At 49.8% G+C, this 14,751-nt stretch overlaps 1 protein-coding gene across 4 annotated transcripts in view; it reads left to right on the top strand.

Annotated features, from left to right (window-relative positions):
* Nucleotides 1-14,751, top strand: part of ABR (active BCR-related) — a 196,007-nt gene that overhangs the window by 114,605 nt on the left and 66,651 nt on the right. For all 4 annotated transcript variants that reach the window (XM_023519258.1, XM_012811585.2, XM_012811586.2 and 1 more), the window contains 2 exons: nucleotides 2,806-2,904; nucleotides 9,535-9,720. In XM_023519258.1, coding sequence (XP_023375026.1) covers nucleotides 2,806-2,904; nucleotides 9,535-9,720 — 285 coding nt within the window. The remainder of the gene's footprint in view (nucleotides 1-2,805; nucleotides 2,905-9,534; nucleotides 9,721-14,751) is intronic.

The following is a 14,751-nucleotide window of genomic DNA, read 5'->3' as shown; positions in this document are numbered from 1 at the left end:
GACTTACAACTCAAAACTTATCCTCATTTACACAAATCTAAATAGGATCAGCTGAACTGGTCCTTTCTGGAAACTCCAGAGGATGGAATCCGTTTCCTTGCCTTCTCCATCCAGCTTCTAAAGGCCCCTGATATTCCTTGGCTCATGACCTCATCCTCTGTCTTCAAAGCTAGCTTCCCCTTTTGTTGTCAAAGCAGGTTCTCTCTGACCCTCCTGCCTCCCTCTTATATGGACCCTGTGATTACATAGGGTCCTCCAGGGTAATCCAGGATAAGTTCCCCATCTCAAATTTAATCAGATCTGCTGTAGGATCAGCCCTTCAGAGAATTTAGGGGCAGCAGCCTCCAGCACAGATCTGCCAACCAAGTTGCTGATGGGAGGCAAAGGGTTAAGGCTCTCTCCTGGGAACCAGGTGGGAAGAATGTGTGCCTGTGAGCACAGTCTGGAGCAGGCCATTCAGTTGGGGGAAAGCAGATCTTCTCAGGCTTAAGAGGTTGCTGATGGACTCATTGTCTCTCTCAGCCTATGGTAAGGGTGTTCATTTGATGCCCATAAAGGTTCTGGGATCAGGTGTGGTCGCTGAGGTGGGAAGATCACTTGAGGTCAGGAGTTCGAGACCAACCGGAACAACATAGGAAGGCCCCTCCCCTCTAAAAAAACAAAAGGAACAAAAGGGATCTATTTGAGATTGCAGATAAGCATCTGACGCTTGAAAACAGAATGGGAGAGTAAGGAAATCATCAGAGCAATGGAAGAGCACAAAATCTGGTACTGGCAGAATCCCAGCTCTGCCACTCCCTGGTCGTGTGACTTGGGCCATTCCCTTACCTCTTTCTGAGTCTTGTATGTTTCCTTTTGTTTAATGGTAAAACATGGTATCCACCTGGATGGGGCACTTAGGGGCTGAGAGTGTGGAAGGATTCATAAGCCCAAGAAAACATTGGTTGTATGTATCCCATGGTGCCAGCATCAGGGAAGAGGAGTGTGATGGGGGCTGCAGAGGCCTCCCCAAATCATGGGCAGGGGATGAGGAGGGGTGTACCATCAGGTGTGCTGCAGCTAAGGAGGAGGTGAGACTTCAGCTGTACCTTTAGGGAGAGATGAAATTTAGACAAGGGCATTTTAGGCAGCAGTAATAGCAAGAACCAAAGGCCAGAGGCCAAACATAGATCTCAGCTGTGGGGGAAACTGGAAGGGTAGGGAGAGACATAGGGCCTCTGCTGGTGTTTAAAGAATATGCCGGACCCCCACGTCACAGTTTAGGGTCATACATATTTATTTATTTTCTTTTTTTTTTTTTTGAGACGGAGCCTCAAGCTATCCCCCTGGGTAGAGTGCCATGGCATCACGCTCACAGCAACCTCCAACTCCTGGGCTCAAGCGAGTCTCCTGCCTCAGCCTCCCAAGTAGCTGGGACTACAGGCACCCGCCACAAGGCCTGGCTGGGTTTTTTTGGTTGCAGCCGTCATTGTTAGTTGGCAGGTCCGGGCTGGATTCAAACCGGCCAGCTCAGGTATATGTGGCTGGCGCCTTAGCAGCTTGAGCCACAGGCGCCGAGCCTATTTATTTTCTTAAATGTCTGTCTCTCTCACTAGATTCTAAGGCACATGTGAGCAGGAGCTACTGTCTGCTTGTTGTTTCCTGTTGTATCTACAGGGCCTGGTGGGCATTTAGTAAATATCTGTTGAATGGATAAATGAATGAACGAATAACCTAACTGAATCTCCAAATAATCACATTTTGCACTATTAACATTAGTCCTTGAAAACATGAGGAAAAGTACATTATCTGAAGATTGATCCAGCTCTGGTGTGTGGACAGGGAGGAGGAGAGAGAGAAGGAGGTAGAGGTCAGTTAGGAGAACTGCAGCAGAGGGGAGGGGTGGAATCAGAGGTGGAAGAGATTAGCAAGGAAATCGGAAAGGCTTGGGGCCTAATGTGGCAGAGGGGTGGGAGAGAGAAGGAATGAGGGGCTAGGAGTGACTCATAGGGATCCTGGATGATAAGATTTCTGTGTATGTCTTTTCACTACAGAAAGTATTTTGGGTACCCGCTCTGTGCCAGGCACTGTGCTAGTCAACAGGCATCCAGGACTAACTAACTAGGGGATGATCTCCACTATGGAGGGAGGAGGGGCCTAGTTTGGGTCTGTGCCTTACACCTGTGATCAGGAAGTGCTGGGGGCAGGGGCAGGGGCAGGGTGCAGGGCACAGGGCTAGGTTTGAGGGACCCACAGCCTGTATCTTCTGCTGTGTGATTGAGCCCCGGGGCAGGAAGGCATGGTGCAGCTGGAAGCCTGCAAGACTGCTCCCACACCCACTTCCATTCCATTCTCTCTGTTCTCATTTCTCTGTTTATATATCACTTCTGCTGGGAGCCCCGTCTGTCCCCCAGACTTAGATTTGGGCCCCTGAGGTGCCCTTCCATGCCCAGCCTCATTCATGACCCTGATTTTCTCTCCTGAATATCCTTTGTCCCCTCACTCCCCACTAAACTGCCTAGTAGACACAGGGTGGGTCCCTTGCTCACCATTGTAAGGTTGGCTTGGTTGATGGATGGTTATAAAATGAGGAAATGTGGAGAAAAAGTTGACAGGGAAACAAAGTAAGATATTAGCAGTAGAAATATGAGTGATTGTTTTCCCTTTTATATTTCTGTATATTCCAAATTTTCTATAATACTATCTGGCTTTTATTCCCTATGAAAGTGTTAGTTAAAAGAAGAAAAAACAGACAAGAAAACAGGCTACTGAGGATCTTGTTCTCCTTTTTAATGAGCCATTGGCTTTTGTTTTGTGTTGGTATAGGTGGACGCAGGGAAAGGCCTGGAGATGAGAAAGCTGGTTCTCTCGGGGTTCCTGGCCAGCGAAGAGATCTACATTAACCAGCTGGAAGCCTTGTTGCTGGTGAGTATAGTATATGCACTGGGGTCTTTTGGTCTCTCTGATGGACAATGTCACACTCTGGAACTGCTGTAGGAGTTGGACAGGAAGGGGACCTGCACCAGTCCTTCCCTGTGGACAGTCTGACTGTTCTACTTATAGCTGGTTGTTGGGCAGCCAGGGTCTGCCAGGAAGGGCCTGTGCCTCTCAGCTCCATCTCTTCATTACCCAGCTCTGGAGAAGGCAGAAGCAGCAGCACAGACAGGGCAGGAATGGAGGGTACACCCATCACTCATGACCTTGTGGGCATTGCTGATGGATCATGGCCCTCTGTCCAGGTGAGGCCTCCAAGTTGCAACCCCCACCTTCCCCATGTGCTCTGGGAAGTCTCTGCCAGTCAGTCATCCTTGTCATCCTTGGTCTGAGTCCTTCTTCCTTTCTGGGGCAGTGAACCATTAGCACCATCCTGAATCCCTGTGTCAGAAAACAGGAGAGAGGAGGCTGTGTTGTTTTGAGAAACACCATAGCTCTGAGGCATTAGACCAGTCTCAGCACCACATAAAGATGCCTCAATCTCCGTTCTAAACTGGAGTCATTGTTGTGAGCATCAGATTGGGAGGGGAATATTAAAATGTTTTCCAAAGATAAAAGTCCTGTACAGATAGAAGATGTTTTTGTCTTTGAAGAAAGTGCTTATTAGCTGCGTCTGGATATTATGCAGAGTGATTGTGCTACATAAAGTGTTTTCCTCTGGGTGTTTTGCTGTCTGAGACATAAGATAATCATCAGAAAAAAAGGGGATAAGAAATATAAGTGTGGATCAGTAAAAACTCCTTCTCAGAAGAATTATAAGACACATGGTTTTGTACTTGCTATGACATGAGATGGTGTCTCTCTGTGTCCCAGGAGACCTGGTATTTATTACCCAAGGAATGCCTACTGAAATATGAAGGTAACTTTGCAACACATTGGGCCCAGTTTGCATTAGTTCTCGCCAGGAGTTTATCAGTGTGCACAGTTATGTTTTTGAAGTGAGGGACAGTGGAGCAGGTAGATAAGGATTCTGGTCTGGGGCCCTAGCTCGGGCAAGACCTGACTCTGCCATTAGTGGTAGGCTGTTGCCCTGCTTCTCAAAATGTGCTTCTCAGGCTCGGCGCCTATAGCTCAACCGGCTAAGGCGCCAGCCACGTACACCTAAGGTGGCGGGTTCGAATCCCCAGCCTGGACCCGCCAAACAACAATGACGGCCGCAACCAAAAAATAGCCGGGCGTTGTGGCGGGCGCCTGTGTTCCCAGCTACTTGGGAGGCGAGGCAAGAGACTCGCTTGAGCCCAGGAGTTGGAGGTTGCTGTGAGCTGTAATGCCACGGCACTCTACCCAGGGGGACAGCTTGAGGCTCTGTCTCAAAAAAAAAAAAATGTGCTTCTCAGCCCATTGGTGGGTTATGAAATCAGTACAGTTGGTTGTGAAATCAGTAAAATGGGTTAAACCAGCATCTTAAGACACATGAAGGACAAAATAGCATGTCACACATAGTCAGGGTCCTATTTCATGAAGCTTTTGGTTTGTTGTATGTATGTGTGTACATACATGTTTGTAATTACTGGCCCTCATTATTTCTTATACATGTTACTGGCTTTGGTCAAGCTCTGCATAAATTCCTTGAGCCTCAGTTTTCTCACCTGAGATGAGAACACTATCATACCTTTTCTCTCTTTCTTCGTGGTTGAGAAGGTCAGATGTGAAATATACCTTACAAACTGAATTGCTGTCCCCAAAAGGGAGCACAGTTGCCATTTCTAACAGGGTGCATATTTGAAAGGCATTCTAGCAAGGGAGCCAGACCGCCTGGTGATAAATCCCTGCTTGACTGCTTACTGGCTCTAGACCTTTAGCAGGCAAATGAGCCTTTGTGCCTTCTTTTTCCCATCTGCAAGCTGGGTATACAAATACTGTTCTCTTTGTGAGGTCATTGTGAAGATGAAATGAATTTGGATAGGAAGTGCTGAGAACAAAGCCTAAGGTTGGTTGATGCTGTTATTCTCTTGGGCTGGGAGAGAAGACAGGTTAGGGCTTATTTGTTTCTGTCAACACCCTTTCCCTGAAGGAGGGAGTGGCGCCCGTCCTCATCAGACACGAAATTCTTAGATCCCAGCCTGCCGGCAACGGGCCGAGACTGAGCCTCCCTGCCTTGCCTTTCTAACCTGCCTTGTTTTTCTTTTTCTTTTCTTGTCTTTCTTTTTTTTTTCTGTTTTGAGACAGAGTCTCATTATGTCGCCCTGAGTAGAGTGCCGTGGTGTCTTAGCTCACAGTAACCTCTAACTCTTGGGCTTTAGCCATTCATTCTCTTGCCTCAGCCTTCCAAGTAGCTGGGACTACAGGCGCCCGCCAGAATGCCCTGCTATTTTAATGTTGTAGTTGTTATTGTTGTTTGGCAGGCCCAGGCTGGGTTCAAACCTACCAGCCCTGGTGTATGTGGCCAGCACCCTAACCACTGAGCACCAAGCCCTGCCTGGCTTTTCTAACAGTTTTTTTTTTTTTTTTTATGAGGCAGGCTGAGCCCCCACACCTTGCTGAGTGTGGAGGGTCCGGCCTTTCCTCACAGCTTATTCATCTGAGGGCCCCTGCTTGGTTCTTCCTGGAGTTCTGGAGCCCATGCTGGAGGGACAGAGGGACTACTTGGGAGGCCAGGCTGTGGCTGCAGGGCTCAGGAAGAGGGGCAGGACCCTCCACAGCCAGCCAACCCCAGATGATAAAGCTGAGCAATCACACCCTCTCTCCTCTCCTGAGCTGAGCTCCACACCTCCCCTCTCAGCTACCAGGGAGCTAAAACCCTGGGCTCTTCAGGGTGGTCTGACAAAGGGGCCGGCTCAGGGGAGAACAAATCTGCTTCCTCCCTGTCCCCTCCTGCTCCCCCCCATTCCCACAGCTCTGCTCCTAGCTGCCGTCTGCTTTCAGTTTAACACTTCCTGATATGCAGAGGGCTGGGTGTGTGTACCTAAGACTGTGCACACACATGGGCACCGCAGGGACTCCACATAGTTGCTGGCTGGGGCCAGGTTTGGTAATCTTCTGGAACTGTCATGGTTCCTGGCGGGCTCAGTCTGGGGCCTGGGCAGAGGCGGGGGTGAAGGAAGAAAGACAGAACCAAAGGCACTGTAATTCTGCATCCCCTGGACTCTGGGAACTGAGCCCCTACCACATCTTGCTTATACTGGGACCACAGGGTGTGGAGCCATCGCCCACATCCCCTCCCACTGCTGGGCACCCCTAGGCTCCCCTCTCAGACGCCATTCCAGGCAGTTCGCTGTTAAAGTTCATAGTACTATTGCATCTCTCCTGGGCTTCCTGGAGGAGCCTCCACTACTGTGAGGAATAACCCAGGAGATAGTTGGCAAACTTGCCTGGCAGCCTCAGGCCTTCTGTGGTAGGAGATGGAGGAAGTGGGTAGGTTTCTTTCCCCTATTTCAAAAGAAAGGCCAGTTGCTGGGGGACACAGCAGACAAATGGCTGTGTGAGGTGTCACCGGTAACTCAAAACCAGCCAGCCCTGTCTTCCTGAGAGCCAGGGCCGAGGTCACTCAGGGGTCCTCTAAGAATTCTCCCCTGATAAAATGGGGAGCCGGGGCCACCCCTGTGCTCTGCAGCAGGATGGGGGAGGAGACAGGAGGTGACTGGTATCCTAGCCTTTGGCAGAATAGTGGTGCTGGGTCAAGCTCAGGATGGCTCTCTCTGCCTTTCACCCCCTCCTGCCCCTGAGGTCTTTGTGTGGGGCTTCACCTGATGAAAATAATTGCCTTAGGCTCCGCGCCTGTAGCACCATGGTTACGGCACCAGCCACATACACCAAGGCTGGCTGGTTCAAACCCTGCCCCAGCCAGCTAAAACAACAATGACAACTGCAGCAAAAAAAATATCCGGGCGTTGTGGCGGGCGCCTGTAGTCCCAGCTACTTGGGAGGCTGAGGCAAGAGAATCACTAAACCCAAGAGTTGGATGTTGTTGTGAGCTGTAACACCACTGCATCTACCGAGGGTGACGTGGTGAGACTCTGTCTCAAAAAAAAAAAAAAAGAAGTCAAATAACTGCCTTAAAGGCCTAGGCCAGCCAAGGGCACACACCCAGCCCTTTCTCCTCCCCCAAGTAAAATCAGGAGTAAGAACAAAGGTCCCAGTCGTGAGAACCTTCTGATGCCCCAAGTGCAGGCCCCATCCATGTGACCAGCTACTGGTGAGCATCCATTTCTTCCCCTTTTGTAGACAGAATGGGATGTTTAGGAGGAAGCACAGCCCTTGTGTCTTGTCTGCGTGGGTGACAGATAAATGCCTCCTTAGCGATGTCTGAGAAACCCTGTCCTCTTTGCTTTCCCAGGACTATTCTCTTCCTGTTCCCTTTATTCCCTCTCCGTGTGGATTGTACCAGGACAAGGGCAAGGATTAGTGGTTCTAGGGCTCTGTGGTGACTTGGACCCCTCACTGGATCTTACCTAGAGGTAGAAAGGAGAAATTATAACATGATCCTAAAGCAGCCTGTGTATCCTTGGAGTGTTAGGAGACCGTGAAGCTCCTAACCCGCCCACCTAAGCTTAGGAGGACAGTATACCCTTTCTCCTGCCTCCTCATTCCTTCCTGGCATTCTTACCTACCCCAACCCTTCCACCTGTTCAGATCTTTCCAACCTTTTAGGCCCCATTCCTGTCTACCTCCTCCATGAAGCTCTGGACCTGCTCCAGCACAACCTGGGGACCACATGTATGGTATTTACAGTCCAAGCTGGGTATATCCTCCCTGGCATTGTCCACTAAGTTGTTTGATTTGTGTTGGTCTATTTTATCCAAATAGATTATAAAGTTCTCAAGAGCAGGGTTGGGCACAGTGACTCATACCTGCAATCCTTGCACTCTGGGAGGCTGAGGCAGGTGGATCGCTTGAGCTCAGGAGTTTGACACCATCCTGAGTGAGACCCCGTCTCTACTAAAAATAGAAAAACTAGCCAAGTGTTGTGGCAGGTGCCTGTAGTCTCAGCTACTTGGGAGGCTGAGGCAAGAGGATCGCTTGAGCCCAAGAGTGTGAGGTTGCTGTGAGCTGTGATGATGTCATGGCACTTCACCCAGGGTGATAGAATGAGACTCTGTCTCAAAATTAAAGTTCTCAAGAGCAGAGATCAGGTTGAACCTCATTCTGTTTCCCTAGTAAGAAATGGACACTAAGTGCCTGTTGGTTCTAGCACTGAAAGAGCCAAAAGGAGGGGTTCTGCTTGGACCCTTTGTCGCTGTGTCTGGACTTTCTAGAGCTGAGAAGACAAGGGAGCCAGAAGTCAGAGCATTGTCTGGGTATTTGAGTAGAAGCGACTTCCTCTTGTGGACTAACCTGGGCTCTGCCACCATCGGAGTGAGGCAGATGGAGGGTTGGAAATCTGGCTGCAGTGGTTGACTCAATCTGGCCCGGGGTAGCTTTGGTCTCCCTCATTGTACATGCTCCCTTTAGTCCAGCATTTTCAGGAAAGTCACCTGTTCTCTGCTAGAATGCCTCTCTTGTCAGGAAGCTCACTACCTAATGCTCCGAGACAGTGGGGGACAGCTCTAGTGAGCTCAGATCTGGCCCCATCACTTTTTCCCTGCCTGCCAGCCACTCAGACCAAGTTTAAGGCCTATTTCCTCACAGCCCTCAGGTAGATGAAGAACATCAACCATACGTGACTCAGGCTTCTCTCTTCCACGTGGATGTGCCTATAGGCCCTGACTCTTGTAGTCTGGAAATCTTTCTGATTATACATTTAATATTTACTTGTAGGTGACTTAGAAAACAGAAAATCACACTGAAAAAAATGAGCCCAGGTCCCATTATCCCACAGTCCTAGTGCTGGGCATTAAGGTGATGGCTTTAGCTCCCAGCCAGTGCTACAGAATGGTTCTTAGTTGCCATCTGTCACCTCACCCTCTCCACTTGCAGGCCCTGGGGACTCTTGGTGTAGACAAGCAGGGAAGACAGGTTTCCTATTCATATCAACCCTGGCCTGGAGAGTGTGAGACCACAGCCACACTCAATGGGAAGGATGACCTCGGTGACTTAGCAATATCTGCCCCCACCCCCTGTGTGGAAAGTAGGAGGGGTGTGTGTGCCACCTCCTCTCTCTGTACTAAGTGATGGGAACTTGGAATACCAGAGAGGCTGAAACCCATCTGGAGTCCTTTCAAGACTCTACCCTCTGAGTCTTGAAACAGCTAAGGCGATGAGGTGCCAATCAACCCTCCCTTCCATCCCTCCCATGAAAGTGTGACAAGGAAGCTTTTGACTCAAGGCATGAGGCCATTGTGGAAGAAAGAAATGGATATTTTAAATCAATAAGTGAATGCAGTATAGGGTGCGGGCAGGATGCTGTTGAGCTCAGCTGAGGGGGGAATGTGTCCCAGCACCACCCTGGGGTCTGGCAGGGCCGCCAGGCCATGTTCAAGCTGGTAGGAGCCCTTTCCTTGTAGCAGCCTGTGGCTTGCTGGAGCCTGTGACCGTAGCTCCTCAGTATAAACTGCACCTTGGATGCACTGCCTTTGACAGCCTTATCTCGGCGGGACTTGGGCTAACCAACGCTGTGATCTGCCCTGGGCATGCTGACAGTGGCTTGTTTACCTCAACCTCTGCTCTTTTTCCCTCTCCTAGCCCATGAAACCCCTGAAGGCCACAGCCACCACCTCCCAGCCTGTGCTCACCATCCAGCAGATCGAGACCATCTTCTACAAAATCCAGGACATCTACGAGATCCACAAGGAGTTCTATGACAACCTCTGTCCCAAGGTGCAGCAGTGGGACAGCCAGGTGACCATGGGCCACCTCTTCCAGAAGCTGGTGAGTCTCCCAGTGATGGAGGGTTCTCATGCAGACCCTCAGTAAAGCTGTTGAGAGGGTCTTGGGAGATGACTGGTCACCCCAGCCCTCTTGGCTTCCTTGAAGGCCTGGGTTATCTCTGGGTCCTGGAGGAAAGCCTGGACTGTGCTATATGGGGCACTTGAGCCTGCCTTGACTCCAGGCCTTGACTTCCAACCCTTGGGTGTTTCTAGAAAAGGCAGAGACAGGCTGTGTGCATGGGTGCTTCTGGGCACCAGTCTCTCTGAGAAGGCACCATCAAGCCAACACTGGAATGAAGGCTCCCCTCATTCCAAGGGTCCTAGGCTTTAGGACCCTTGTCCCTCAGTCAGTAGAGAGGCATGTGCCAAGTAGGGAGCAAGGACTGTTCACCCAAGACCTTTAGGAGTCACTATATCTCCCCACTGTCCCTGTAAAATGAAGCGGTTGGGTGGGAGACTGTCAGCTCATGATGCTCTCCTGAAAGCTCAGCCCCGCCTACTGTTGCAGAGGAGGGGACAGGGTTTACGTCCAGATCGAGCACTGGGGGATGCTCACAGAAGTCTTCTGGTTCCTCTGGTTTCCACGACACCCTCTCCCCCAGCTCTATTTCTGTTTCTGTCTTCTGTATCCTGTGGAGAACTCCCAGGTCAGACCCATGGAGCCCTCTCCCTGGCATTCCTGCCGTAACTTTTGACAGCCCAACAGGCAGGAAGGAGACTCAGGGTCTATGGCAGGTGTTGTTCTCTGGGTGTGATTGTCTGGGGGAGCGATTCACCTCCTTTTCCTCTCCTCCCCTGAGACTAGTTGAATGGACAGGGCTCGACTTTTCTTAAGCTGGAGGTAACCCTTGCTTGGACACTCCCTGGGTGTCAAGTTCAGCATGTTCAAAATTGGACTCATCTCTGAAGTTTCTGCTTTGCTTCCTGTCTTTACCTCAGTGGGTGCCTTGGACTCATTCTTGGAGCCTCCCCCTCCCCACCTACCTCCAACCCCCCCCTTCTTGTCCCATGGAGGTCACATCTTTGATGTTGCTCACAGGCACCTTATTCTCCTCCCTTCTGGTGCTCTTGCTCTTGGCCACCAGTGACGCTCACCTGGACCACCATGCAGTCTCACAGGACTCCCACCTCTGTCTAACAGCAGAAGAGTCATCTAACCCCCTGACCAGACCTTGCTTCTCCCAGCTCCATTCCCTGCAGTGGCTTCACCTTGGAAAAAGGCCAGGCTCTGAGAAGGGCTCATGGGACCTTCTACATACTGGTCTCTGGCTGCCACCTCCCCCTACCTCTGTGCCCCCAACACTGAACTTTCTGTTCCCACTTCACCCTGCAGGCACCTTCTTGCCTTTCTGTACTTGTGGCTTCATCTGCCTAAATTGCCCTTCCCCATCATGTCTGGCTTCTCCTGGTCAATTCCCAGCTTAGAAAGAAATGACCTCCTCAGAGAAGCCCTTTTCAGCCCCTGGATGTAGCCTCTGTGTCGTGCCTTCAGTGAGCTTAGAATTGCCTGTCTCCCCAAACCTCAGGCTCTTGGAGGGCAGACTGTCTCTTCCTCTCATTAGACCCCTAAAACCAGTCCTAAGGTCAAGGCATGAATGAAAGAATGCACCATGACCATCAGGTCTAGGGAGACTGTGGAAGGGCAGGCACTGAAGGAGTTGTCACAGGGCCTGAGGTCTGTGGCCTGGGAGCCCTGTTTCTTGACACCAGCAGTGTCAAGCACAGCTTCTAGAACCAGGTCATAGCTGGATTTGAATCCCAGCTCTGCCACACATTACACCGGTGACTAGGCAACTTACCCAATCTCCCTGTGACTCAGCTTCCCCATCTGTAAAAATGAGGATAATAACTTACCTCATCGGGCTATTGTGAGGAGTAAGTGAGTTAATAACTGAAAAGTGCTTAGACAGGGCCCCAGAACATCATAAATTAGCAAATACCCAGAAGTTAGGCACTATCATTACTATGTCACCATTATTATCATTGTTAATGTTATTATAAGGAAGAGGCACCCCAGAAGGCATCCTTTCCAGGGAGTACCACACTTCTAGTGATAGTTGACCCAAATATTTCCAGTTCATTAAGTTCAGAGTGGTGAACTCCCTGGTCCCAGGAGTCTGAGCCGACATCTTTGTCCTCAGGGACTGAAGATAGCAAAGCCAGGGTGGGAGGGTAGATAGCCCAGCATGGCGGGACGGGCTGTTGCAGTTTATCTTCATCACTTAACCTCTGCTGTCACCTGTTCTGGGCTCCACTCCAGAGGACTGAGCTACCCACCTTCCCTTCCCAGAACCATGAACGATATGTGAAGCCCCTGGGGCAGCAGGCTTGGGGGAGGTGGGGAGGGCTGGGTGGAGCCCAGGCAGACTGGGTATCTGGAGGCAGTTTATTTTCAGCTGAAGTCTCCAGTATTTGATTATTCATTACCAAGAAAAGGGAATTAGCGTCTCTGCTGTTTGTTTTATGAGATCACTCCTGTGCCAAACTGCTGTTTCCAAGCAACCTCCACTTCCCAGTTAATGACCCTGGCAGGCCAGGCCTCAGGCCCTACAGCCTAGGGTGACTGTGGAGATGGCAGTGCCTGGGCTGGAATGTGGCCCTTACATATAGGCCTCTGCACAGGTGGCTTCTGCTTCCAACTCATGGGAGGGCAGTGTGCCAACCTGGGCACCCAGGCTTTATCCTTCTCGGGGGTGGGGTGCAAAGAGAGCCCTTCCCTGGAAGAAGAATATCAATGATTTATACTTTGGCTTAAGAAGCAATTATCTAGCACATCTCCTATAGCTTGGGGCTCCTATGAGCCAGTGTTCCCAATGGAAAAAGAAATAGGCTCCTTCCTTTCCTGCCCTGCAATTTTTTTTTTTTTTTTTTTTTAAATTCTGGCTCCTCTGAGGCTGAGACCTACAACTGCTTTGGCCTTCACTTCTCCCCTCCCAGTTCTCACTGTCCTCTCAGGCTTCCTTGGACCCTTCACACTCCCACCTCACCCCACCCACTTTCTTAGAGAAGGGCACTGTCCTGGGAGCCCTGTGTCCAGCTTCCCTATGGCCCCAGCCTCTTTGGGTCCCTAAGGAGCACAAGAATTCTGCAGAAAGCAGAGTGGTCTGTGGTGGGCTCAATGGCAGTTCACTTTCTCTAGCACCTTGGTGGGAAGCAGGTGCCCCTGAGGAAGCCAGGTGGCAGCTGTACCTCTTACTGCTTTCTTGAAAAAAAATTTAAACCAGAAAATCTAGAGAATAATGTAGGAAACAACTATATACTCACCTCTGAGAATTAACAGGTGGCAAGCTCTGAAGTTATATAGCAAAACTTTCTAATCAAGAAAGCAGGCTTGGTGCCTGTAGCACAGTGGTTATGGCGTCAGCCACGTACACCCAGGCTGGTGGGTTGGAACCCAGCCCAGGCCCACTAAACAGCAATGACAACTGCAGCAAAAAAATAGCCAGGTGTTGTGTTGGGCACCTGTAGTCCCAGCTACCTGGGAAGCTGAGGCAAGAGAATCACTTAAGCCCAAGAGTTGGATGTTACTGTGAGCTGTGACGCCACAGCACTCTACCAAGGGTGACATAGTGAGACTCTATCTCAATAAAAAAAAGAAAAGAAGAAAATAAAGCAATACAGATGAAGCTGAAGCCACCCCCTTCATTCCCCTTTCCTCTTGAAGCAGCCACTGGCATGAATTTTGTGTGTAGCCTTCTGGACAGCAGTTTATATTTTTCTATGTATCTATATATATTTTTTGACTTTGCATATACTTTGTTTTTTTTAAAGAGATGAGGTCTTGCTATGTTGCTTAGGCTGGACTTGAACTCCTGAGCTCAAATGATCCTCCTGCCTTAGCCTCCTGAGCAGCTGGGCCTACAGACACATGTCACCACACTTGGCAGACTATACTTTGTTTTTTTGAGACAGAGTCTCACTCTGTTGCCCTTGATATCATCATAGCTCACATCTACCTCAAACTCCTGGGCCTAAGCGATCCTCCTGCCTTAGCCTCCTAAGTAGCTGGGACTGCAGGTACCTGTCACAATGCCTGGCTGATTTTTCTGTTTTTGGTAGAGATGGGGGTTTCGCTCTTGCTCAGGCTTGTCTTAAACTCTTGAGCTCAGGCAATCCTCCTGCCTCAGCCTCTCAGAGTGCTAGGATTATAGGCATGAGCCACAGTACCTACCAGCCAGTATTTCTAAAATGTGTAGAAGTATATGTGTATATGTTTAAATTCAGTTAATGTTTTATTTTAAACTTGTTGGTGTTGCCACACATAAATCTAGTTCATTCAGGTTTGTATTTGTGCTTCCAGCATCTGCACTACTGGGAAGGAGAGTGAGGCAGTGATACCCTCACGTGCATCTTCTTGGGTGCACACATATGCAGGTTTCTCTAGTGTAGCATTGACAGAAATACATTATGAGTCACATATGTAATTAAAAATTTTCTGGTAGCCATATTTTTAAAAGTAAACATAAATAAGTGAAATTATTATTATTATTTTTTTTTTTTAAGAGACAGAGTCTCACTTTATCACCATGGCGTCATATAGCTCACAGCAACTTCCAACTCCTGGGCCTAGGCAATTCTCTTGCCTTAGCCTCCTGAGTAGCTGGGACTACAGGTACCAGCCACAACGCCCGGCTATCTTTTTGTTGCAGTTTGGCCAGGGGCCAGGTTTGAACCCACCACCCTTGGTACATGGGGCCGGTGCCCTACCCACTGAGCCACAGGCGCCACCCACAAGTGAAATTAATTTTTTTTTTTTGAGACAGAGCCTCAAGCTGTCCCCCTGGGTAGAGTGCTGTGGCATCATACCTCACAGCAACCTCCAGCTTCTGGGCTCAAGCGAGTCTCCTGCCTCCACATCCCAAGTAGCTGGGACCACAGGCGCCCACCACAACGCCTGGCTATTTTTTTTGGTTGAAGCCATCATTGTTGTTTGGCGGGCCTGGGCTGGATTTGAACCTGCCACCTTAGGTGTATGTGGCTGGTGCCTTAGCCACTTGAGCCACAGGTGCTGAGCCAAGTGAAATTAATTTTA

This window comes from Otolemur garnettii, unplaced genomic scaffold, assembly GCF_000181295.1.
Source record: "Otolemur garnettii isolate 467f Iridium unplaced genomic scaffold, OtoGar3 scaffold00166, whole genome shotgun sequence".
In the NCBI taxonomy this organism is placed as follows: Eukaryota; Metazoa; Chordata; class Mammalia; order Primates; family Galagidae; genus Otolemur; species Otolemur garnettii.
This window is presented reverse-complemented; position numbering and strand designations above follow the sequence as displayed.